The sequence below is a fragment of the Salvelinus alpinus genome, chromosome 15 (genome assembly GCF_045679555.1).
Source record: "Salvelinus alpinus chromosome 15, SLU_Salpinus.1, whole genome shotgun sequence".
Taxonomy (NCBI): domain Eukaryota; kingdom Metazoa; phylum Chordata; class Actinopteri; order Salmoniformes; family Salmonidae; genus Salvelinus; species Salvelinus alpinus.
The window spans coordinates 8,759,067-8,782,785 of record NC_092100.1 but is presented as its reverse complement, the minus strand read 5'-3'; the positions used below and the strand labels follow the sequence as shown (position 1 = coordinate 8,782,785).

General features: G+C 49.1%; 1 protein-coding gene across 1 annotated transcript; it reads right to left on the bottom strand.

Annotated features, from left to right (window-relative positions):
- Positions 1 to 1,245: 1,245 nt before the first annotated feature.
- LOC139540512 (basic proline-rich protein-like) lies at positions 1,246 to 6,433 on the bottom strand. Its single transcript, XM_071344398.1, has 6 exons — positions 6,368 to 6,433; positions 3,752 to 3,973; positions 3,451 to 3,618; positions 3,012 to 3,359; positions 2,311 to 2,580; positions 1,246 to 1,572 (listed from the first exon to the last, which is right to left on the bottom strand). Exons 1-6 carry the CDS (start codon positions 6,431 to 6,433, stop codon positions 1,246 to 1,248), a joined length of 1,401 nt encoding a protein of 466 aa, XP_071200499.1.
- Between the last annotated feature and the right edge of the window lie 17,286 nt (positions 6,434 to 23,719).

The window sequence follows — 23,719 nt, the reverse complement described above, 5'->3', positions numbered from 1 at the left end:
ACAATGCCTTTCCCTTCATTGTCAAATGATTAATTAGGTCAATGTCACGTAATTGCCTCAGCTTTGATACAAACCAAAACTATAAGGATTTCCCCCTTGAAAAGAGCTTGGTAAACATGATCTAAACACGCTCTGCATCCCGTCAGGATTAATGGGGATGTGGAATATGACACTGCTCTGTTGATTCTGCCTGTCAGGAGCCTTCTGCTTTCTTCATAATGGGTGTATGTTATGTTCAGTGATGGTATGTATGCAAAAACATCCCCCACCCATCACACACACACACACACACACTCACACATTAACATACACACACACACTTGGATAAAGCATGATAAATTATGACATGCAGCGTCCTAATGAAGGCATAATCCATATCCACTTACGGGGTGGGCTGTCCGGGGGGGGGGGGGGGGGGGGGGGGTTGGCCGAGGGCTGTCCGGGGGGGGGGGGGGGCTGGGCCGAGGGCTGTCCGGGGGGGTGGTGGGCAGGGCCAAGGGCTAGGCCGGGGGGGGGTGGGCAGGGCCGAGGGCTAGGCCGGGGGGGGGTGGGCAGGGCCGAGGGCTAGGCCGGGGGGGGTGGGCTGGGCCGAGGGGCTAGGCCGGGGGGTGGTGGGCAGGGCCGAGGGCTAGGCCGGGGGGGGGTGGGCAGGGCCGAGGGCTAGGCCGGGGGGGGTGGGCTGGGCCGAGGGCTAGGCCGGGGGGTGGTGGGCAGGGCCGAGGGCTAGGCCGGGGGGGGGTGGGCAGGGCCGAGGGCTAGGCCGGGGGGGGGTGGGCAGGGCCGAGGGCTAGGCCGGGGGGGGTGGGCTGGGCCGAGGGTTAGGCCGGGGGGTGGTGGGCAGGGCCGAGGGCTAGGCCGGGGGGTGGTGGGCAGGGCCGAGGGCTGGGCTGGGGGGTGGTGGGCTGGACCGAGGGCTAGGCCGGGGGGTGGTGGGCAGGGCCGAGGGCTGGGCTGGGGGGTGGTGGGCTGGGCCGAGGGCTGTCCGGGGGGGGGGGGGGTGGTGGGCTGGGCCGAGGGCTAGGCCGGGGGGGGGGTGGGCAGGGCCGAGGGCTGGGCTGGGTGGTGGTGGGCTGGGCCGAGGGCTGTCCGGGGGGGGGGGGTGGTGGGCTGGGCCGAGGGCTGTCCGGGGGGTGGTGGGCAGGGCCGAGGGCTAGGCCGGGGGGTGGTGGGCTGGGCCGAGGGCTGTCCGGGGGGTGGTGGGCAGGGCCGAGGGCTAGGCCGGGGGGTGGTGGGCAGGGCCGAGGGCTAGGCCGGGGGGTGGTGGGCAGGGCCGAGGGCTAGGCCGGGGGGTGGTGGGCTGGGCCGAGGGCTAGTCCGGGGGGTGGTGGGCTGGGCCGAGGGCTGTCCGGGGGGTGGTGGGCTGGGCCGAGGGCTGTCCGGGGGGTGGTGGGCAGGGCCGAGGGCTAGGCCGGGGGGTGGTGGGCAGGGCCGAGGGCTGGGCTCGGGGGGCTGGTGGGCTGGGCCGAGGGCTGGGCCGGGGGGTGGTGGGCTGGGCCGAGGGCTAGGTCCGGGGGGGGGGGGTGGTGGGCTGGGCCGAGGGCTAGGCCGGGGGGTGGTGGGCTGGGCCGAGGGCTAGGCCGGGGGGTGGTGGGCTGGGCCGAGGGCTGTCCGGGGGGTGGTGGGCTGGGCCGAGGGCTAGGCCGGGGGGTGGTGGGCAGGGCCGAGGGCTAGGCCGGGGGGTGGTGGGCGAGGGCCGAGGGCTAGTCCGGGGGGGGGGGTGGGCTGGGCCGAGGGCTGTCCGGGGGGGTGGTGGGCTGGGCCGAGGGCTGTCCGGGGGGGTGGTGGGCAGGGCCAAGGGCTGTCCGGGGGGGGGGGGGGGGTTGGCCGAGGGCTGTCCGGGGGGGGGGGGGGGGGTTGGCCGAGGGCTGTCCGGGGGGGTGGTGGGCAGGGCCAAGGGCTGTCCGGAGGGGGGGTGGGCTGGGCCGAGGGCTGTCCGGGGGGGGGGGGGGGTTGGCCGAGGGCTGTCCGGGGGGGGGGGTGGGCTGGGCCGAGGGCTGTCCGGGGGGGTGGTGGGCAGGGCCAAGGGCTAGGCCGGGGGGTGGTGGGCAGGGCCGAGGGCTAGGCCGGGGGGGGGTGGGCAGGGCCGAGGGCTAGGCCGGGGGGGTGGTGGGCAGGGCCGAGGGTTAGGCCGGGGGGTGGTGGGCAGGGCCGAGGGCTGGGCTGGGGGGTGGTGGGCTGGACCGAGGGCTAGGCCGGGGGGTGGTGGGCAGGGCCGAGGGCTGGGCTGGGGGGTGGTGGGCTGGGCCGAGGGCTGTCCGGGGGGGGGGGGGTGGTGGGCTGGGCCGAGGGCTAGGCCGGGGGGGGGTGGGCAGGGCCGAGGGCTAGGCCGGGGGGTGGTGGGCAGGGCCGAGGGCTGGGCTGGGGGGTGGTGGGCTGGGCCGAGGGCTGTCCGGGGGGGGGGGTGGTGGGCTGGGCCGAGGGCTGTCCGGGGGGTGGTGGGCAGGGCCGAGGGCTAGGCCGGGGGGTGGTGGGCAGGGCCGAGGGCTGGGCTGGGGGGTGGTGGGCTGGACCGAGGGCTAGGCCGGGGGGTGGTGGGCAGGGCCGAGGGCTGGGCTGGGGGGTGGTGGGCTGGGCCGAGGGCTGTCCGGGGGGGGGGGGGGTGGTGGGCTGGGCCGAGGGCTAGGCCGGGGGGGGGTGGGCAGGGCCGAGGGCTAGGCCGGGGGGTGGTGGGCAGGGCCGAGGGCTGGGCTGGGGGGTGGTGGGCTGGGCCGAGGGCTGTCCGGGGGGGGGGGTGGTGGGCTGGGCCGAGGGCTGTCCGGGGGGTGGTGGGCAGGGCCGAGGGCTAGGCCGGGGGGTGGTGGGCTGGGCCGAGGGCTGTCCGGGGGGTGGTGGGCAGGGCCGAGGGCTAGGCCGGGGGGTGGTGGGCAGGGCCTAGGGCTAGGCCGGGGGGTGGTGGGCTGGGCCGAGGGCTAGGCCGGGGGGTGGTGGGCAGGGCCGAGGGCTAGGCCGGGGGATGGTGGGCTGGGCCGAGGGCTGGGCTGGGGGGTGGTGGGCTGGACCGAGGGCTAGGCCGGGGGGTGGTGGGCAGGGCCGAGGGCTGGGCTGGGGGGTGGTGGGCTGGGCCGAGGGCTGTCCGGGGGGGGGGGGTGGTGGGCTGGGCCGAGGGCTAGGCCGGGGGGGGGTGGGCAGGGCCGAGGGCTAGGCCGGGGGGTGGTGGGCAGGGCCGAGGGCTGGGCTGGGGGGTGGTGGGCTGGGCCGAGGGCTGTCCGGGGGGGGGGGGTGGTGGGCTGGGCCGAGGGCTGTCCGGGGGGTGGTGGGCAGGGCCGAGGGCTAGGCCGGGGGGTGGTGGGCTGGGCCGAGGGCTGTCCGGGGGGTGGTGGGCAGGGCCGAGGGCTAGGCCGGGGGGTGGTGGGCAGGGCCTAGGGCTAGGCCGGGGGGTGGTGGGCAGGGCCGAGGGCTAGGCCGGGGGGTGGTGGGCTGGGCCGAGGGCTAGGCCGGGGGGTGGTGTGCTGGGCCGAGGGCTGTCCGGGGGGTGGTGGGCTGGGCCGAGGGCTGTCCGGGGGGTGGTGGGCTGGGCCGAGGGCTGTCCGGGGGGTGGTGGGCAGGGCCGAGGGCTAGGCCGGGGGGTGGTGGGCTGGGCCGAGGGCTAGGCCGGGGGGTGGTGGGCAGGGCCGAGGGCTAGGCCGGGGGGTGGTGGGCTGGGCCGAGGGCTAGGCCGGGGGGTGGTGGGCTGGGCCGAGGGCTAGGCCGGGGGGTGGTGGGCTGGGCCGAGGGCTGTCCGGGGGGTGGTGGGCAGGGCCGAGGGCTAGGCCGGGGGGTGGTGGGCTGGGTCGAGGGCTAGGCTGGGGGGTGGTGGGCTGGGCCGAGGGTTAGGCCGGGGGTAGGTGGGCTGGGCCGAAGGCTGTCCGGGGGGTGGTGGGCAGGGCCGAGGGCTAGGCCAGGGAGTGGTGGGCAGTGCCGGTGGGCTGGGCTGGGCTCGGTTGGGCTGGGTGGGTGGTGGGCTGGGCCGAGGGCTGGGCTGGGCTCGGTTGGGCTGGGTGGGTGGTGGGCTTACGAGCGCAGGAGCCCGTTTATGCGTTTACAGTGAACGGTGACAGCAAGCAGGCTCATTGCAGCAAACGACATTGGACAGACATGCTTCAGTTACTGTTCTAAACTGGATGGATAGAATACAGATTTGTGAAGCCGTTATAATTATTTTATAAACATGTATGTTTGGAGGAACAAATCTGCTGTAATTATAAATAAATAAATGTACACATAAATAGATAAATACATAAATAAATGGATGAATGAATGAATACACACAGAAATAAATAAATCATTATTTTAATTTAACACATTTATATAATTTATTGTTTTATTTATTTCTGTATTTATTCCTCCAATATGATGAGGTGTCAAGCAGACGTACCGTAGTTATGTATTAATATGATATATCATATTATTTCCTTCAATGATCAATGGAAACAGGATGCACCTGATCTCCATTTCAAATCTCATAGAAAAGGGTCTGAATATTTATGTAAATAAGGTATATCTGTTTGTTATTTTTTATTTTATATTTCATATAAGTCAAGGAGTCTGAATAATTTCCGTATGCACTGTATATCAGACACCTCACACAGTTGTGTCAACTAGAATATCTATCCCAAGATCGAAGAACTTGAATATACAGTACGTCAGTGATTGCGTCCGTAGCAGTTGGTATGAATTACAGTGGTTACATACTATACATGTTGACAGAATGAGACAGGGAGGGTTGCTGTACTCCCTGGTAAGGCCTTTCCTTCCCGTTCCACTGAAGGCCACAGTATACAGCCAGGCAGCTTATAGACAATCATGTATTACAAAGGTAAAACCAGACACATCGCGGACACCGACACGTCTTGCTCCCGGACAAGCTAAACACCTTCTTCGCCCGCTTTGAAGATAACACAGTGCCACCGATGCGACCCGCTCCTAAGGACTGTCGGCTCTCGTTCTCCGTGGCCGACGTGAGTAAGACATTTAAGCGTGTTAACCCTTGCAAGGCTGCCGGCCCAGACGGCATCCCTAGCCGTGTCCTCGGAGCATGCGCAGACCAGCTGGCTGGAGTGTTTACGGACATATTCAATATCTCCCTATCCCAGTATGCTGTCCCCACTTGCTTCAAGATGTCCACCATTGTTCCTGTACCCAAGAAAGCAAAGGTAACTGAACTAAATTACTATCACCCGTAGCACTCACTTCTGTCATCATGTAGTGCTTTGAGACACTAGTCAAGGATCATATCACCTCCACCCTACCTGACACCCTAGACCCACACAATTTGCAAACGGCCCCAATAGATCCACAGATGATGCAATCGCCATCGCACTGCACACTGCCCTATCCCATCTGGACAAGAGAAATACCTATGTAAGAATGCTGTTCATTAACTATAGCTCAGCCTTCAACACCATAGTATTCTCCAAGCTCATCATTAAGCTTGGGGCCCTGGGTCTCAACCCCGCCCTGTGCAACTGGGTCCTGGACTTCCTGACTGCCTTCCCCCAGGTGGTAAAGGCAGGAAACAACACCTCCACTTCGCTGATCCTCAACAAAGGGGCCCACAAGGGTGCGTGCTCAGGCCCCTCCTGTACTCCCTGTTCACATATGACTCGGTGGCCACGCACGCCTCCAGCTCAATCATCAAGTTTGCAGACGACACAACAATAGTAGGCCTGATTACCAAAAATGAGGAGACAGCCTATAGAGAGGAGGTAAGGGCCTTTGCGGAGTGTTGCCCGGAAAATAACCTTTTCCCTCAATGTCAACAATACAAAGGAACTGATCGTGGACTTCAGGAAACAGCAGAGGGAGCACGTCCCTTTTCCACACAGACATGACCACAGTGGAGGAGGTGGAAAAATGCTTACTTACGAGCCCTTAACCAACAATGCAGTTTAAGAGCGGCAGTGAAATAACAATAGCGAGACTATATACAGTGGGGCAAAAAAGTATTTAGTCAGCCACCAATTGTGCATGTTCTCCCACTTAAAAAGATGAGAGAGGCCTGTAATTTTCATCATAGGTACACTTCAACTATGACAGACAAAATGGGAGAAAAAAAAATCCAGAAAATCACATTGTAGGATTTTTAATGAATTTATTTGCAAATTATGGTGGAAAATAAGTATTTGGTCACCTACAAACAAGCAAGATTTCTGTCTCTCACAGACCTGTAACTTCTTCTTTCAGAGGCTCCTCCATCCTCCCCTCGTTACCATTCAATCTTAGTCCTGTATTGATGCTTTTCCTGTTTGATGGTTCGTCGGAGGGCGTAGCGGGTTTTCTTATAAGCTTCCGGGTTAGAGTCCCGCTCCTTGAAAGCGGCAGCTCTACCCTTTAACTCAGTGCAGATGTTGTCTGTAATCCATGGCTTCTGGTTGGGGTATGTGCGTACGGTCACTGTGGGGACGACGTCATCGATGCACTTATTGGTGAAGCCAATGACTGATGTGGTGTACATGCTAGTTTACTCATTTCATGTGTATATACTGTATTATACTATTATACTTTATTATATTCTACTGTATTTTAGTCAATGTCATTTCTTAATTCCATTATTTTACTTTTTTAATTTGTGTGTATTGTTGTGATTTGTTCGATACTACTGCACTGTTGGAGCTAGGAACACAAGAATGTCGCTACATCCGCAATAACATCTGCTAAATATGTGTATGTGACCAATAAAATTTGATTAACGATGTCACTATCCATCCAAGGCCATGTCACAGCATGCAGTGGCCTGATGGGGAGATGACAAATGCATTGTGACTTTCATCACCAAAGCCATGTTGTCATTTACTGCACATGTTGCTGAACAATTCAACCCTTTTGTTTATGTCACTGATAGTGGCAATTTTAGCATGTAAATCTTGATGGGGCAAACGCTAAACAATTCAATGCATGCCAGCAAAGCCAATACACAGCACAATACATGAATTGCACTTTAACGGCGACAAGCGGTGCCCACAAACTGTTAGGGCCTACATAAAGCTGTCCCAACAGCAAAGCTTTCTTTTCAGCACCATGGAGGGAATCAACGGAGCCTTATCTGGCAGCGAAACAGGTCATTCAGCCTCATTTACTGCCTTTAAAAAAAACATAGCTGATATGGCTGACTTGCTTAAACAAATGTGGTTTCTACTGACAATTGAGATGTACAAACTATGGCACAAGGGAAAGATGACCAAATAAGAGGCAATTTCAATTAAGATATTAATGAGCGAGCTAAGACGGACATAGTCAATATAACTATTTGTTCAGCACTTTTGAAATGTACAGCAACATAATTCAGAACATGGGCTATTCTTACAGTTTTCTCCCTGTACACCATGTCAGAACCGTATGATAAATGAAGGGGTCATATAAGCAGCAAGCATGCAAGGAGGCCTACAAACCTGACTCAGTTACACCAGCTCTGTCAGAAGGAATGGGCCAAAATTCACCCAACCTATTGTGGGAAGCTTGTGGAAGGCTACAAATACTAATTGAGTGTATGTCAACTTCTGACCCACTGGGAGTGTGATGAAAGAAATAAAAGCTGAAATAAATAATTATCTCTACTATTATTCTGACATTTCACATTCTTAAAATAAAGTGGTGATCCTAACTGATCTAAGACAGGGAACATGTCAGGAATTGCGAAAAACTGAGTTTAAATGTATTTGGCTAAGGTATATGCAAATGTCCGACTTCAACTGTATAATGTGATTTGACGTCATTTTATCTGTGGCAAATGACCTTGAGCCTTCTTGGATGGGCACTTATAATGTAACTCTATTGCAGCACCCAAGGGGGCTTGAACTTTCTAGATCTCCTTGTAGATTTTGCAGTGACGTAGTGTCCCCATGAGTGACAGAACACTGAGCCAATCACGGCGCAACTAGAGAAGATTACCAACTCCTAAGCTTGGTATTTTCTGCTGGCTGCCCCTCCACTACAGAAAACATTGAGCTAGGCTGAAACACCTGCATTTTGGAGCTGCCTTACTCAAGAAAACAAAAAAGAGACCATGTTTGTATATGGCTTAATTAACTCATTATTTTTTGTTGCATTGCTTGCAAACTGATACGTGACAGGTATTAAGGTGGGGCTCAAAACAGGTTGGAGAAATGGGAAAGAGTTGGGTTGTGTGTTCAAAATGCTCCGCGTCCCTTTAAGTAAGTCACTAATTTCTTCAAGCCGCACCCTGTTACACCCACCGTTTTGTACATGACAGTTTTGGGAAAGCGTGTCGTTCAGTACAAACCATTCCTCAACGTTGCAAACATTCAAGCAAACTTAACGCATCCCTGGTTTAGGGCGTAGTTGGAACAAAATCCTGCATTACCTACAGATCTCCAGGAACAGGGTTACCTACCACTGCCATAGGGTCCTGTGGTGAAGCGACTGCTGTGTGTAGTATCGGGCAACAGCTTTCTTCCGTGTGTTAAGAGTGCAGTTTTGTCACACAACACAATGCCACAGTTGTCTCAAGTCTTGAGGGAGCCTGCTATTGGCATGCTGACTGCAGGAATGTCCACCAGAGCTGTTCGTAGAGAATTTAATGTTTATTTCTCCACCATAAGCCGCCTCGTTTTAGAGAATTTGGCAGTACGTCCAATCGGCCTCACAACCGCAGACCACGTGTAACCACACCAGCCCAGGACCCCTGCATCTGGCTCCTTCACCTCCTTAATATTTTACCTTGTCATGAAATCCAAACGCGGATGTCAATTCGATTGGTACATAGCTAGCTAGCATTAGCTACTGTAGCTACCACCACAACTCCTGGCTATCTATCTTGTTAGTAAATTGTCGATGACAATAGCTATTCTTTAGTTAAATCGGCAACTATTAACATGCAACAATGTAATGAGTTACATACTGATTAGCTATTACTCTCGGATCTTACCTTTAAATTTGAAAAGTGAAAAAACGCACTCACTTTTTCCATCAGGATTGCTTTTGGTCATATTCGCTCCAGCCAACCAGCTTACTTTTTTCTTTCATGTCAAGTTCGGAGATGGAGTTTTGAGATGCTATTGACGGTGTACTTCTTCCCCTGTAATAGGGGAATCAAGGTAACACCCAGATGCAGGCACGTCGAATTGAACATTTTTGATGTTCCAACAGGGGCAGGCAAGAGACAGGTCAAGGCAGGCAGGGGTCAGTAAACCATAGGTGGGGCAACGGTACCGGACGGCAGGCAGGCTCAGGGACAGGCAGAGTGGTCAGGCAGTAAGGCTCAGTCAGGACAGGCAAGGGTCAAAACCAGGAGGGTGAGAAAAGGAGAGACTGGGAAAAGCAGCTGAGAACAAAAATGCTGGTTGACTTGACATACAAGACAAACTGGACAAACAGAGAACCAGGATAATGGGGAAGAAGGGTGACACCTGGAGGGGGTGGAGACAATCACAAGGACAGGTGAAACAGATCAGGGTGTGACACCATTACAAGATGGTACATTGTAAGACCATTACAATATGATTCACAGTAAGACCATTACAAGATGATTTACAGTAAGACCATTACAAGATGGTACATTGTACGACCATTACAAGATGATTCACTGTAAGACCATTACAAGATGGTACATTGTACGACCATTACAAGATGGTACATTGTAAAACCATTACAAGATGATTCATTGCACGACCATTACAAAATTATTAATTGCACGACCATTACAAAATTATTCATTGTACGACCATTACAAGATGATAATAAGACATATTATACAAGCTTAAATTGTTTAATTGGAAACCTTTGACATGTTGCACTAATATCAATATCAGTAATTCACTCAAGGACTTTCGATTCACTCAAGGACTTTCGATTCACTCAGGGACTTTCGATTCACTCAGGGACTTTCGATTCACTCAGGGACTTTCGATTCACTCAGGGACTTTCGATTCACTCAGGGACTTTCGATTCACTCAGGGACTTTCGATTCACTCAAGGACTTTCGATTCACTCAAGGACTTTCGATTCACTCAAGGACTTTCGATTCACTCAAGAACTTTCGATTCACTCAATGACTTTCGATTCACTCAATGACTTTCGATTCACTCAATGACTTTCGATTCACTCAATGACTTTCGATTCACTCAATGACTTTCGATTCACTCAGGGACTTTCAATTCCAGTGAATGAAATAATTCAGTGAGGAGCCATTTTGAAATTGCATTAAGAAAGCCTTGCCTTGCTATTGTTAGTAGTTCCGTTTGCTGTTAGTGCTGAGCAATTAACTGAAATGTGGGATATTTTTCGGTTTTTAAACAACTAATTGACAGACATTCGTTAGGTTTTCTTCTGTGAGCTCAATGCGCACATCGTACAGTTTCTGTCGAGATCAACCAGATCCAGCCTGAACTGTGGGATGTAGTTGGGAGTTGTAGTTTCCATCAGGCCAATATCCTACATAGTTTAGCGCATAAAACATAGTAATTAACTTCAATGACCATAATCCATTGTAGTACCATTGCAGTACCTCTACAGTACCTTGTCCAGTCTCCAGTCTTCTTTAATGCCTGCTATGGAAGAGCCATGAGGAATGCATGATCGTGCTGGGATATAAAGAGCAGCTGTTGTTTCGTGAGGTATCTCTACTTGAAAACACATGATCTAAGTAATTGATAGTTTGCTATTCAGCAGTCATAAATGTATACCTTATTTACTTAGAAGAACTACTAAAATAGTGATTTTGTCAGACAGCATAGGCAGCAGCTCTATAGAGATGAGATGATGAAATAAAGTCATCAGATAAAACAAGATGTAATATACACAACAACTGAAATATGTTATTAAAGTAATGTGAATAAATGATGGTTAATAAGTGATAAGCAGTAATGGGCAGTCCCTACCATCAAGGGACTTTATTTATTGTTTTATTCTGTGTTACAGATTCAACCCAAATAATCGAAACCGAAATTGTGTGAGGCTACATGTGACTAAACACTTTAAAGAGATGTATTATATTTAGGAGGCAGGCTGTGTGAGGCTACATGACTAAACACTTTAAAGAGATGTATTATATTTGGGAGGCAGGCTGTGTGAGGCTACATGACTAAACACTTTAAAGAGATGTATTATATTTAGGAGGCAGGCTGTGTGAGGCTACATGTGACTAATCACTTTAAAGAGATGTATTATATTTAGGAGGCAGGCTGTGTGAGGCTACATGACTAATCACTTTAAAGAGATGTATTATATTTGGGAGGCAGGCTATGGCAAGCTACATGTGACTAATCACTTTAAAGAGATGTATTATATTTGGGAGGCAGGCTATGGCAGGCTACATGTGTGCAACGCCACAATGGGATACTGTTCCTCACTCCAAATGTAATCTGTTCTCCCCCTTTAGCTCCATTTGTTGGTACCTCATGTCATATGACAGATGATTAAAGTAGTCTCCTTAGTTCCCAGCTCTATGTGTCACTTTCAGCTCCCATTACCCCTGACAAACTGATTCTGTTATCCCCTCTCTTGGCCTGAAAATGTGCCGTCTCTCTCTCTCTCTCTCTCTCTCTCTCTCTCTCTCTCTCTCTCTCTCTCTCTCTAATTTTTTTCTGTCTCCCCTGTCTCTTTCTCCATCTTTCTATCTCTCTCTTTTACCCCCTCCCCCCTCCTTATCTATCTCTCGCTCTGCATCTCTCTCTCCATCTCTGCTGCAGGGTCAGAGCACAGTCAACAGGATCAAGGAGAGATGAAAAGCAATATATTTTTCAGTATTCATACCCCTTGAGTTATTCCATAGTTTGTTGTGTTACTGCCTGAATTCAAAATGGATTAAATTGATTTCTATCTCACCCATCTACACACAATACCCCATAATGACAAAGTGAAAACATGTTTGTAGAAATTTTAGCCGATGTATTGAAAATTAAACACAGAAATCTAATTTACATAAGAATTCACACCCCTGAGTCAGTACTTTGTAGAAACACCTTTGGCGTCGATTACAGCGTTGAGTTGTCTTGGGTATGTCTGTATCAGCTTCACACATCTGGATTTGAGGATTTTCTCCCATTATTCCTTGTAGATTTTCTCATGCTCTGTTAACTTCTTATGGCTGGGGGCAGTATTGAGTAGCTTGGATGAATAAGGTGCCCAGAGTAAACTGCCTGCTACTCAGGCCCAGTTGCTAATATATGCATATTATTAGTAGATTTGGATAGAAAACACTCTGAAGTTTCTAAAACTGTTTGAATGATGTCTGTGAGTATAACTGAACTCATATGGCAGGCAAAAACCTGAGAAAAAATCCAACCAGAAAGTGGGAAATCTGAGGTTTGTAGGTTTGCCTATCCAATATACAGTGTCTACGGGGTTATATTGCCACTAGATGTCAACAGTCTTTAGAACCTTGTTTGAGGATTCTACTGTGAAGTGGGGGCTAATGAGAGCTGAATGAGTCAGGGCTCTGCCAGAGTGGCATGAGCTGATCACGCGCGCTCACGTGAGAGTAAGCTCTGTTCCATTGCATTTCTACAGACAAAGGAATTCTCCGGTTGAAACATTATTGAAGATTTATGATAAAAACATCCTAAAGATTGATTCTATACTTCGTTTGACATGTTTCTATGAACTGTAATATGACTTTTCGTCTGAACTTTTGCCTGGACTTGCCCGCGCGTCATTGGACATAAATGATGGACTTTATCGAACAAATCGAACATTTATTGTGGAACTGGGATTCCTGGGAGTGCATTCTGATGAAGATCATCAAAGGTAATTGAATATTTATAATGCTATTTCTGACTTCTGTTGACTCCACAACATGGTGGATATCTGTATGGCTTGTTTTGTTGTCTGAGCGCTGGACTCAGATTATTCTATGGTGTGCTTTTTCCGTAAAGTTATTTTGAAATCTGACACAGCGGTTGCATTAAGGAGAAGTGGATCTAAAATTCCATGAAGAACAGCTGTATCTTTTATCAATGTTTATGATGAGTATTTCTGTAATTGATGTGGCTCTCTGCAAAATCACCGGATGTTTTGGAACTACGCGCCAATGTAAACTGAGATTTTTGGATATAAATGCAGGCGCCCTGCACTTTCACTGGCTGTTGTCAAATCGATCTCGTTAACGGGATCATCCATAAGAAGTTAAATTAGATGGGGAGCGTCAGTGATCAGCAATCTTCAAGTCTTTCCGTAGATTTTCAATGGGATTCAAGTCTGGGCTTTGGCTGGGCCACTCCGGCTTCCACATTCTTTTTCTGAAGGCTTTCCAGCGTTGCTTTGTCTGTATGCTTGGGGTTATTGTCCTGTTGGAATGTAAATCTTTGCCCCAGTCTAACTTTTTGGGGATAGGGGGCAGCATTTTCACATTTGGATGAATAGCGTGCCCAGAGTGAACTGCCTCCTACTCTGTCCCAGATGCTAATATATGCATATTATTATTACTATTGGATAGAAAACACTCTGAAGTTTCTAAAACTGTTTTTAATGATGTATGTGAGTATAACAGAACTCATAAATCCAACCAGGAAGTGGGATATCTGAGGTTGGTCGATTTTCAACTCAGTCCCTATTGAATGCACAGCAGGATATGGATCTGTGAGGCTTCTACTGTGATGTGGAGCCCGATGGGAGCTGTTTGAGTCAGTGGTCTGGCAGAGAGCCAGGTCCTGGTCATGCGCATTTCACATGATAGCGACCTGCGTTCCATTGCTTCTCCACAGACAAAGGACTTCTCTGGTTGAAACGTTATTGAATATTTATGATAACAACATCCTAAAGATTGATTCTATACTTAGTTTGACAAGTTTCTTTGACCTGTAATATAACTTTTTGAAGTTTTCGTCCGACGTTCGCCTGGACCTGCACGAGCGTTTGGATATGCGTACTAAACGTGCTCACAAAAGTACCTACTTGGACATAAATAATGGACATTATCGAACAAAACAACAATTTATTGTGGAACTAGGATTCCTGGGAGTGCATTCTGATGAAGATCATCAAAGGTAAGGGAATATTTATAATGTCATTTCTGATTTTTGTTGACTCCAACATGGCGGAATTTCTTATTTATTTTCTGAGCGCCGTCTCAGATTATTGCATGGTTTGCTTTTTCCGTAAAGTTTTTTTGAAATCTGACACAGCGGTTGCATTAAGAACAAGTGTATCTTTAATTCTATGTAAAACATGTATCTTTCATCAAAGTTTATGATGAGTATTTATGTTATTTGACGTGGCTCTCTGCAATTTCTCCGGATATTTTGGAGGCATTTCTGAACATGGCGCCAATGTAAACTGAGGTTTTTGGATATAAATATTAACTTTATCAAACAAAACATATATGTATTGTGTAACATGATGTCCTATGAGTGTCATCTGATGAAGATCATCAAAGGTTAGTGATTCATTTTATCTCTATTTCTGCTTTTTGTGACTCCTATCTTTGGCTGGGAAATTGGCTGTGTGTTTTTTGGACTTAGCGGTGATCTAACATAATCATATGTTGTGTTTTCGCTGTAAAGCATTTTTTAAATTGGACACGATGGGTAGATTAACAAGATGTTTATCTTTCATTTGCTGTATTGGACTTGTTAATGTGTGAAAGTTACATATTTCAAAAAAATATTTTTGAATTTCCCGCGCTGCCTTTTACATTTACATTTACATTTAAGTCATTTAGCAGACGCTCTTATCCAGAGCGACTTACAAACTTTTCAGCGGAATGTTGTCAGGGGTTCCGCTAGCGGAACGTGTGTCCTAGAAAGGCTAGACAGGCTAAGGCCGTTTGCACTCTGAAGCAGGTTCTCATCAAGAATGTGCCTGTATTTGCCTCCATTCATTGTTTCCTCTATCCTTACCAGTCTCCCAGTCCCTGCCGCTGAAAAGCTTCCCCATAGCATGATGTTGCCACCACCATGCTTCACGATAGGGAAAGTGTTAGATGGGTGATGAGCTGTACCTGGTTTTCTTGAGACATAGTGCTTTGCATTCAGGCCAAAGAGTTACATTTTTGGGCCGCCCGAGTGGCGCAGTGGTCTAAGGCACTGTATCGCAGTGTGCCACTAGAGTTCCTGGTTCGAGTACAGGCTCTGTTGGAGCCGGCCGTGACCGGGAGACCAATGGGGAGGCGCACAATTGGCACAGCGTTCTCCAGGTTATGGGAGGGTTTGGCCGGCAGGGATGTTCTTTGCCCCATTGCGCTCTAGCGACTCCTGTGGCGGGCCGGGCGCAATGCACGCTGGCACGGTCGCCAGGTGTACGCTATTTCCTCCGACACATTGGTGCGGATGGCTTCCGGGTTAAGCGGGCATTGTGTCAAGAAGCAGTGCGGCTTGGCTGGGTTGTGTTTCGGAGGACGCATGGCTCTCGACCTTCGCCTCTCCCGAGTCCATACGGGAGTTGCAGCGATGAGACAAGACTGTAACTACCAATTGAATATCGCGAAATCGTGAAGAAATTGTGTCATCAGATCACAGAAACTTTTGCCTTATGCTCTGAGTCTGTCATGTGCCTTTCTGCAAACTCCAGGCGTGCTGTCATTTTCCAATTATGGAGACCACTTTGCTCTTGGAAACGTTCAACTTGTTTTATACCCTTTCCCAGATATATGCCTCATCACAATTTTATCTCTGAGATCTATGGACAGTTCCTGGGATGTCATGGTATAGTTTCTGCTCTGACATAATATAGATAAGTATGTTTCTTTCTATATCATGTCCAAACAATTTAATTGGCCACAGGTGGACTCCAATTAAGTTGTGGTGACATCTCAAGGAGGATCAAAGGTTGCCTCTGAGCTCCATTTGGAGTGTCATAGAAAATGGGCTGTGAATACTTACAGTACCAGTCAAAAGATTGGACACAACTACTCATTCCAGGGTTATTCTTTATTTTTACTATTTTCTACATTGTAAAATAAAAGTGAAGACATCAAAACTATGAAATAACAAATATGGAATCATGTAGTAACCAAAAAAAGTGTTAAACAAATCTAAATATATGTTATATTTGAGATTCTTCAAAGTAGCCACCCTTTGCCTTGCACACTATTGACATTCTCTCAACCAGCTTTACCTGGAATGCTTTTCTAACAGTCTTGAAGGAGTTCCCACATATGTTGAGCACTTGTTTGCTGCTTTTCCTTCGCTCTGTGGTCCAACTCATCCCAAACCATCTCATTTGGGTTGAGGTTGGGTGATTGTGGAGGCCAGGTCATCTAATGCAGCACTCCATCACTCTCCTTGGTAAAAAGGCCCTTACACAGCCTGAAGGTGTGTTGGGTCATTTTCCTGTTGAAAAACAAATGGCAAACCAGATGGGATGGTGTATCACTGCAGAATGCTGTGGTAGCCATGCTGGTTAAGTGTGTCTTGAATTCTAAATAAATCACTGACAGTGTCACCAGCAAAGCACCATCAGACCTCCTCCATTCTTCATGGTGGGAACTACACATGCGGAGATCACATAGTTCACTACCTAGTTCACCACATAGTTCACTACATAGTTCACCACATAGTTCACCACATAGTTCACCACATAGTTCACCACATAGTTCACCGCGTTGTTCACCGCATAGTTCACCGCATAGTTCACCACATAGTTCACCACATAGTTCACCGCATAGTTCACCGCATAGTTCACCACATAGTTCACCACGTAGTTCACCGCGTAGTTCACCACATAGTTCACCACATTGTTCACCACATAGTTCACCACATTGTTCACTACATAGTTCACCACATAGTTCACCACATAGTTCACCACATAGTTCACCACATAGTTCACTACATAGTTCACTACATAGTTCACTACATAGTTCACTACATAGTTCACTACATAGTTCACTACATAGTTCACCGCGTTGTTCACTACATAGTTCACTACATAGTTCACCACGTTGTTCACTACATAGTTCACCACATAGTTCACCACATAGTTCACCACATAGTAAACTCAACAAAAAAAGAAATGTCCTCTCACTGTCAACTGTGTTTATTTTTAGCAAACTTAACACATTGGACCTTGGGGATTGGACCTTGGGGATTGGACCTTAAGAATTGGGCCTTGGATGTTGGGCCTTGAGGATTGGGCCTTGAGGATTGGGCCTTTGATTTTGGGGATTGGGCATTGGGGATTGGGCCTTGGGGATTGGACCTTGAGAATTGGGCCTTGGATGTTGGGCCTTGAGGATTGGGCCTTGAGGATTGGGCCTTGAGGATTGGGCCTTTGATTTTGGGGATTGGGCCTTGGGTATTGGGCATTGGGCTTTAGGTGATTGGGAACTAAGGCTCTTGGAGATCCTCCTTAGGTTGGGCCCTGTAGAGCTCTTTGTAGAGCAAGGCCACGGGAAACCCACTTATGGATCTTCAGAGTGAATCTTTGAAAGGATATATAGATTTATATCAGAACTAAGAATAAGCCAAGAGGGATTATAGAACATTAAACATTTTACTGGCACGGACAAATAATGAATGGAGTTCAGTGGTTTTGGTGCGAATTCGAGTATTCAATTTATTGTAAAAAAACATTTCTTAGAATGCACTCATTTAAACTCAGCAAAAAAAGAAACATCCTCTCACTGTCAACTGCGTTTATTTTCAGCAAATTTAACATGTGTAAATATTTGTATGAACATAACAAGATTCAACAACTGAGAGAAGTTGTTGAACTGAACAAGTTCCACAGACATGTGACTAACAGAAATGGAATAATATGTCCCTGAACAAAGAGGGGGTCAAAATCAAAAGTAACAGTCAGTATCTGGTGTGGCCACCAGCTGCATTAAGTACTGCAGTGCATCTCCTCCTCATGTACTGCACCAGATTTGCCAGTTCTTGCTGTGAGATGTTATCCCACTCTTCCACCAAGGCACCTGCAAGTTCCTAGACATTTCTGGAGGGAATGGCCCTAGCCCTCACCCTCCAATCCAACAGGTCCCAGACGTGCTCAATGGGAATGAGATCCGGGCTTTTCGCTGGCCCGGATCTTTTCGGATCTTTTCGCTGGCCCGGATCAAGACATTCCTGTCTTGCAGGAAATCACGCACAGAACGAGCAGTATGGCTGGTGGCATTGTCATGCTGGAGGGTCATGTCAGAATGAGCCTGCAGGAAGGGTACCACATGAGGGAGGAGGATGTCTTCCCTGTAACGAACAACGTTGAGATTGCCTGAAATGACAACAAGCTCAGTCCGATGATGCTGTGACACACCGTCCCAGACCATGACGGACCCTCCACCTCCAAATCGATCCCGCACCAGAGTACAGGCCTCGGTGTAACGCTCATTCCTTCGACGAGAAACGCGAATCCGACCATCGCCCCTGGTGAGACAAAACCGCGACTCGTCAGTGAAGAGCACTTTTTGCCAGTACTGTCTGGTCCAGCGACGGTTGGTTTGTGCCCATAGGCGACGTTGTTGCCGGTGATGTCTGGTGAGGACCTGCCTTACAACAGGCCTACAATCCCCCAGTCCAGCCTCTCTCAGCCTATTGCGGACAGTCTGAGCACTGATGGAGGGATTGTGCGTTCCTGGTCTAACTCGGGCAGTTGTTGTTGCCATCCTGTACCTGTCCCGCAGGTGTGATGTTCGGATGTACCGATTCTGTGCAGGTGTTGTTACACGTGGTCTGCCAGCTGTCCGTCCTGTCTCCCTGTAGCGCTGTCTTAGGCGTCTCACAGTACAGACATTGCAATTTATTGCCCTGGCCACATCTGCAGTCCTCATGCCTCCTTGCAGCATGCCTAAGGCACGTTCACGCAGATGAGCAGGGACCCTGGGCATCTTTCTTTTGGTGTTTTTCAGAGTCAGTAGAAAGGCCTCTTTAGTGTGTCCTAAGTTTTCCTAACTGTGACCTTCATTGCCTACTGTCTGTAAGCTGTTAGTGTCTTAACAACCGTTCCACAAGTTCATTAATTGTTTATGGTTCATTGAACAACCATGGGAAACAGTGTTTAAACCCATTACAATGAAGATCTGTGAAGTTATTTGGATTTTTAAGAATTATCTTTGAAAGACAGGGTCCTGAAAAAGAGACATTTCTTATTTTGCCGAGTTTACACCACATAGTTTACCATGTATTGTTCTTTCCCACCAACTGGGCAACGGGAGTAAAAAGAAGCCGCAGAGTAATGCATGTAGTCCGCCGGTGGAGAAGACCCATGTTAGAATCCCTTATATATTGTATGCACCTCTGTAATGGACCTTCTGTCGCACAGACCGGTGTGAAATGGATAGATAATTAGCGGTGTGCGTTAGTAGCTTTTAAATCGGTGACATCACATGTTCTGAGACCTTGAAGTATTTGTTTTCTTTGCTCTGCGAGGGCCGCGGCTTTTGTGGAGCGATAGGTAACGATGCTTTGTGGGAGGCAGTTGTTGATGTGTTCAAGTCCAGGTTGGGGCGAGGAGAGGAGCAGAAGCAGCACAGTTACACCAGCACCTTCATCCAGATCAATGTCACCCGCACCGCCGGGGTTGTTTCTAATCCTGGATGAGCTGTCCCCTGACATTAAAGTGTCAGGTCACTATTTATACTGTCCCCACAAGCTTCCCGTGGTCACTTAGCTCTGGCAAAACGCTTTAAAAGTACTTAAAGTAGTTCCCCACACACACCAACCCACCCCCAAAGCCGCCTCACAAACCACCACTCTTCCTTACCCCCATCCTCCTTCACACACCACCACTGCCCCCCCACCCCCACCCCCATCCTCCTTCACACACCACCACTGCCCCCCCCACCCCCACCTCCCCTCACACACCACCACTGCCCCCCCACCCCCACCTCCCCTCACACACAACCACTGCCCCCCCACCCCCAACCTCCTTCACACACCACCACTGCCCCCCCACCCCCATCCTCCTTCACACACCACCACTGCCCCCCCCAGGTTTTATATAAAAGCCTTTTTTAATGTATGGTTAATGTGAAATAATTGTGTTACGCATAACCAGATAATAGAATTAAGCACACTGTTAATTTCCTCTCTGTTTTCTAAATAGTTTGTAGATTTCTCAGAATACACATCAAAGCAAATATTATTATTATTATTTTTTTTTTAAATACGGCACAAAGTTGTTGTATTTTTCAATGAGACAGTGACACATTTAAATCAACATCGGTGTGTAGTGCAGCGAAGCAAAGACGGTCCCCCCGATAACTCCCATCAACATGACCTTTACTCTTTATTCATTTAATAATCCTATCGACCGCTTTCTCCCGCTGTTCAGCAGCCCCTACCCAACATGCAGTAGGTTGTGCAGACAGCCCATTTAGACCATCTCCTGTAGATATTTATACACGAGCCCTGACCAATGGTGCCCGCCTGCTTGATACCACTGTCTGGTGACCCTCATGACCTCACACTTGTACACACACTGCCAGATTGCTTTGTGACATAAAGCTGTCAGTTGCATCGCCTAAATAAATACGATCTCTTCTCAATACTTGGAGTTCCGTGGCTTTGACAGCACTGAAATATAGATATAAATTGGAAGCGGATTAGTTTTTTGATCTTAATTCAAGTTTTTGACAAGATATAGGAAGCAGGGGGAGGGCGTTGTGTGTGTGTTTCAGTGTGTGTGTGCATGTGGGTGTTTTCCCACCCCTGGAGAACTACAGTGAGTAGGTTGGGATTCTAAAAGCAGCCGCAGACATAACTCATAACATTGAGTGTTTCTTCAGAGGTCTGTGATGCTAGGCATTCCGTTATGACAGACATATGTAATACAAGAGACCAGGCTCATGGAAGCGTCCTGAAAGCTCTCTGAAGTCTGTTTAATTAATAGTCGTGCAAACAAATGGGATTCAGTGATTTGAGTTTTACTTTGGTCTCTTAGGGAGATATTCTGTTTAACCTCTAAAAGTCTAAGCCGTTGTTTTAAGATGGTCACACCATGGATCATTTAGCTATTTGATTGAACATTTTAGGACCCCTTTAGGTATCAACAAAAATGTATTTGATCAAATATTGAATTGGCCTTTACTACTGTAGCCCATAGAATCTAATTGAATAACACATTCATAAATGGCAAAAAATGAATAATAAGGAATAAGGTTTTGAAGTGTCTGTCCTATATCTAGGAGATATAAGTAATCTCAGGAAATATTTGTGCTTTTTTGGACACATTTAACCCCTGGTTTTTGTTGGCACGAAACGACCTCCATACTTCCATTGGTTTGTATGTGTTACCTTCAGACGAGTCCTGTCACACGGGTGGAGGTCATACCATCATGTTCATGAGTCTATCTGTTCCCTAGAGGGGTCATATTAGTTTTGTAGGTCAAACCGTTTGGACGCTACAGACGTTTTCCTGAGAAGACTGGTTTTCGGGATGTCTTATGGTCTCACAAACACCGCTCTAGCTCTGTCACCTTTCACCGGAGATGAGGAAGTGTTACATAGGTGGATGTGGTGGACTAAAAAAAACAGATATCTCGAGTTTAAATACAGTTGAAGTAAGAAGTTTACATACACTTAGGTTAGAGTCATTACAACTCGTTTTTCAACCACTCCACAAATTTCTTGTTAACAAACTATAGTTTTGGCAAGTCGGTTAGGAAATCTACTTTGTGCATGACACAAGTCATTTTTCCAACAATTGTTCACAGACAGATTATTTCACTTATCATTCACTGTAACACAATTCCAGTGGGTCAGAACTTTACATACACTAACTTGACTGTGCCTTTTAATACTTTTTTGGTTACTACATGATTCCATATGTGTTATTTCATAGTTGTGATGTCTTCGCTATTATTCTACAATGTAGATAATAGTAAAAAATTATGAAAAACTCTTGAATGAGTAGGTGTGTCCAAACTTTGACTGGTACTGTATATGCAGTGCTCAGAGGAGCCCCAGCACTCGCACAACCACTGTAACTAATCATCTTGACGAGTCCGGCTCACCCGCCCATAATTTGACGCAACATGAGCGATGATTGAATATTTGTTTTTAATACAGGGCCATTTTTTTCCGGCAGCGGGTAGTGGGTACGGCAACCCCCCCACACCAAGGGACAGTGGCACTAGATCATGTGAGGAAGACACAGAGAGGAGGGGGGAGGGAGAGAGGGAGGGAGTGGCAGGGAAAAGAGAGAGAAAGAGAAGCATGGGAAAGAGAGTGAGTAGAGGGCATGAGAGAAGTGGTAAGAGTGATGGAGAGACCGCGTGATTGAGGATGGAGAATGAGTGAGGAGAGATGGAGAACGAGTGAGGAGAGATGGAGAATGAGTGAGGAGAGATGGAGAACCAGTGAGGAGAGATGGAGAACCAGTGAGGAGAGATGGAGAACGAGTGAGGAGAGATGGAGAACCAGTGAGGAGAGATGGAGAACGAGTGAGGAGAGATGGAGAACGAGTGAGGAGAGATGGAGAACGAGTGAGGAGAGATGGAGAACCAGTGAGGAGAGATGGAGAACGAGTGAGAGAGATGGAGAACCAGTGAGGAGAGATGGAGAACCAGTGAGGAGAGATGGAGAACCAGTGAGGAGAGATGGAGAACGAGTGAGGAGAGATGGAGAACCAGTGAGGAGGATGGAGAACCAGTGAGGAGGATGGAGAACGAGTGAGGAGAGATGGAGAACAAGTGAGGAAGGATGGAGAACGAGTCAGGAGAGATGGAGAACGAGTGAGGAGAGATGGAGAACCAGTGAGGAGAGATGGAGAACGAGTGAGTAGAGATGGAGAACGAGTGAGGAGAGATGGAGAACGAGTGAGGAAGGATGGAGAACGAGTGAGTAGAGAGATGGAGAACCAGTGAGGAGAGATGGAGAACGAGTGAGGAGAGATGGAGAACCAGTGAGGAGAGATGGAGAACGAGTGAGGAGAGATGGAGAACCAGTGAGGAGAGATGGAGAACCAGTGAGGAAGGATGGAGAACGAGTGAGTAGAGAGATGGAGAACCAGTGATGAGAGATGGAGAACGAGTGAGGAGAGATGGAGAACGAGTGAGGAGAGATGGAGAATGAGTGAGGAGAGATGGAGAACCAGTGAGGAGAGATGGAGAACGAGTGAGGAGAGATGGAGAACCAGTGAGGAAGGATGGAGAACGAGTGAGGAGAGAGAGTTGTACGCACTGTCCATGGGTGTCGTTGTATTGTACATACATACGCAGTGAGCTCTTATCAAGTGTAAAGCGAAGCGCTCTACAACAGCTCCCAAATGGTACCCAATTCCCTATTTAGTGCACTGCTTTTGACTAGGGCCGATAGGGCTCTGGTTAAAAGTAGTGCACTATGTAGGGCATAGGGTGCCATAGGGCTCTGGTTAAAAGTAGTGCACTATGTAAGGCATAGGGTGCCATTTGGGACACTACCTAAAACATATGGGCTCGGGCCCTGCAATAAGCAGCGCGTAGCATGCAGCGTCTCCCTAACCGATTGTTGTGCCGCTTCAGCACAAGATCAAGTCATTCACCGAGGGGACACAGAGAGGGGACACAGAGAAGGGGACACATGGAGGGGACACAGAGAGGGGACACAGAGGGGACACAGAGGGGACACAGATGTGCTGCATTGACAAGGTTATTCTGATCAGTTTATACCTTGTCATTCCCCCAGGACCTTCATTTTCCCTTTTGTTTACATCCTTTTCTTCCTCTAATGGAAGCCAATAGCAGTGTTACACAAGGCTAATGGAGTGATGTGTAAATGGGGCCTGTGTAAAAGAACAGAAGGATAGGAGTGGTCGGCAGAAGGGAAGGAGGAAGGACAGGTTGGCAGAGGGGAAGGAGAAGTGGACAGGACTGGTCGGCAGAGGGGAAGGGGAAGTGGACAGGACTGGTTGGCAGAAGGGAAGGAGGAAGGAG

Coding starts and splice junctions, on each gene's coding strand:
- LOC139540512 (XM_071344398.1), bottom strand. CDS start 6,433: ATGTACACCACATCAGTCATTGGCTTCACCAATAAGTGCATCGATGAC. Junction 3,974..6,367: donor ACGTCGTCCCCACAGTGACC/GTACGCACATAC, acceptor CCACCCACCCAG/CCCAACCGAGCCCAGCCCAG. Junction 1,573..2,310: donor CCGGCCTAGCCCTCGGCCCT/GCCCACCCCCCC, acceptor CCCCCGGCCTAG/CCCTCGGCCCAGCCCACCAC.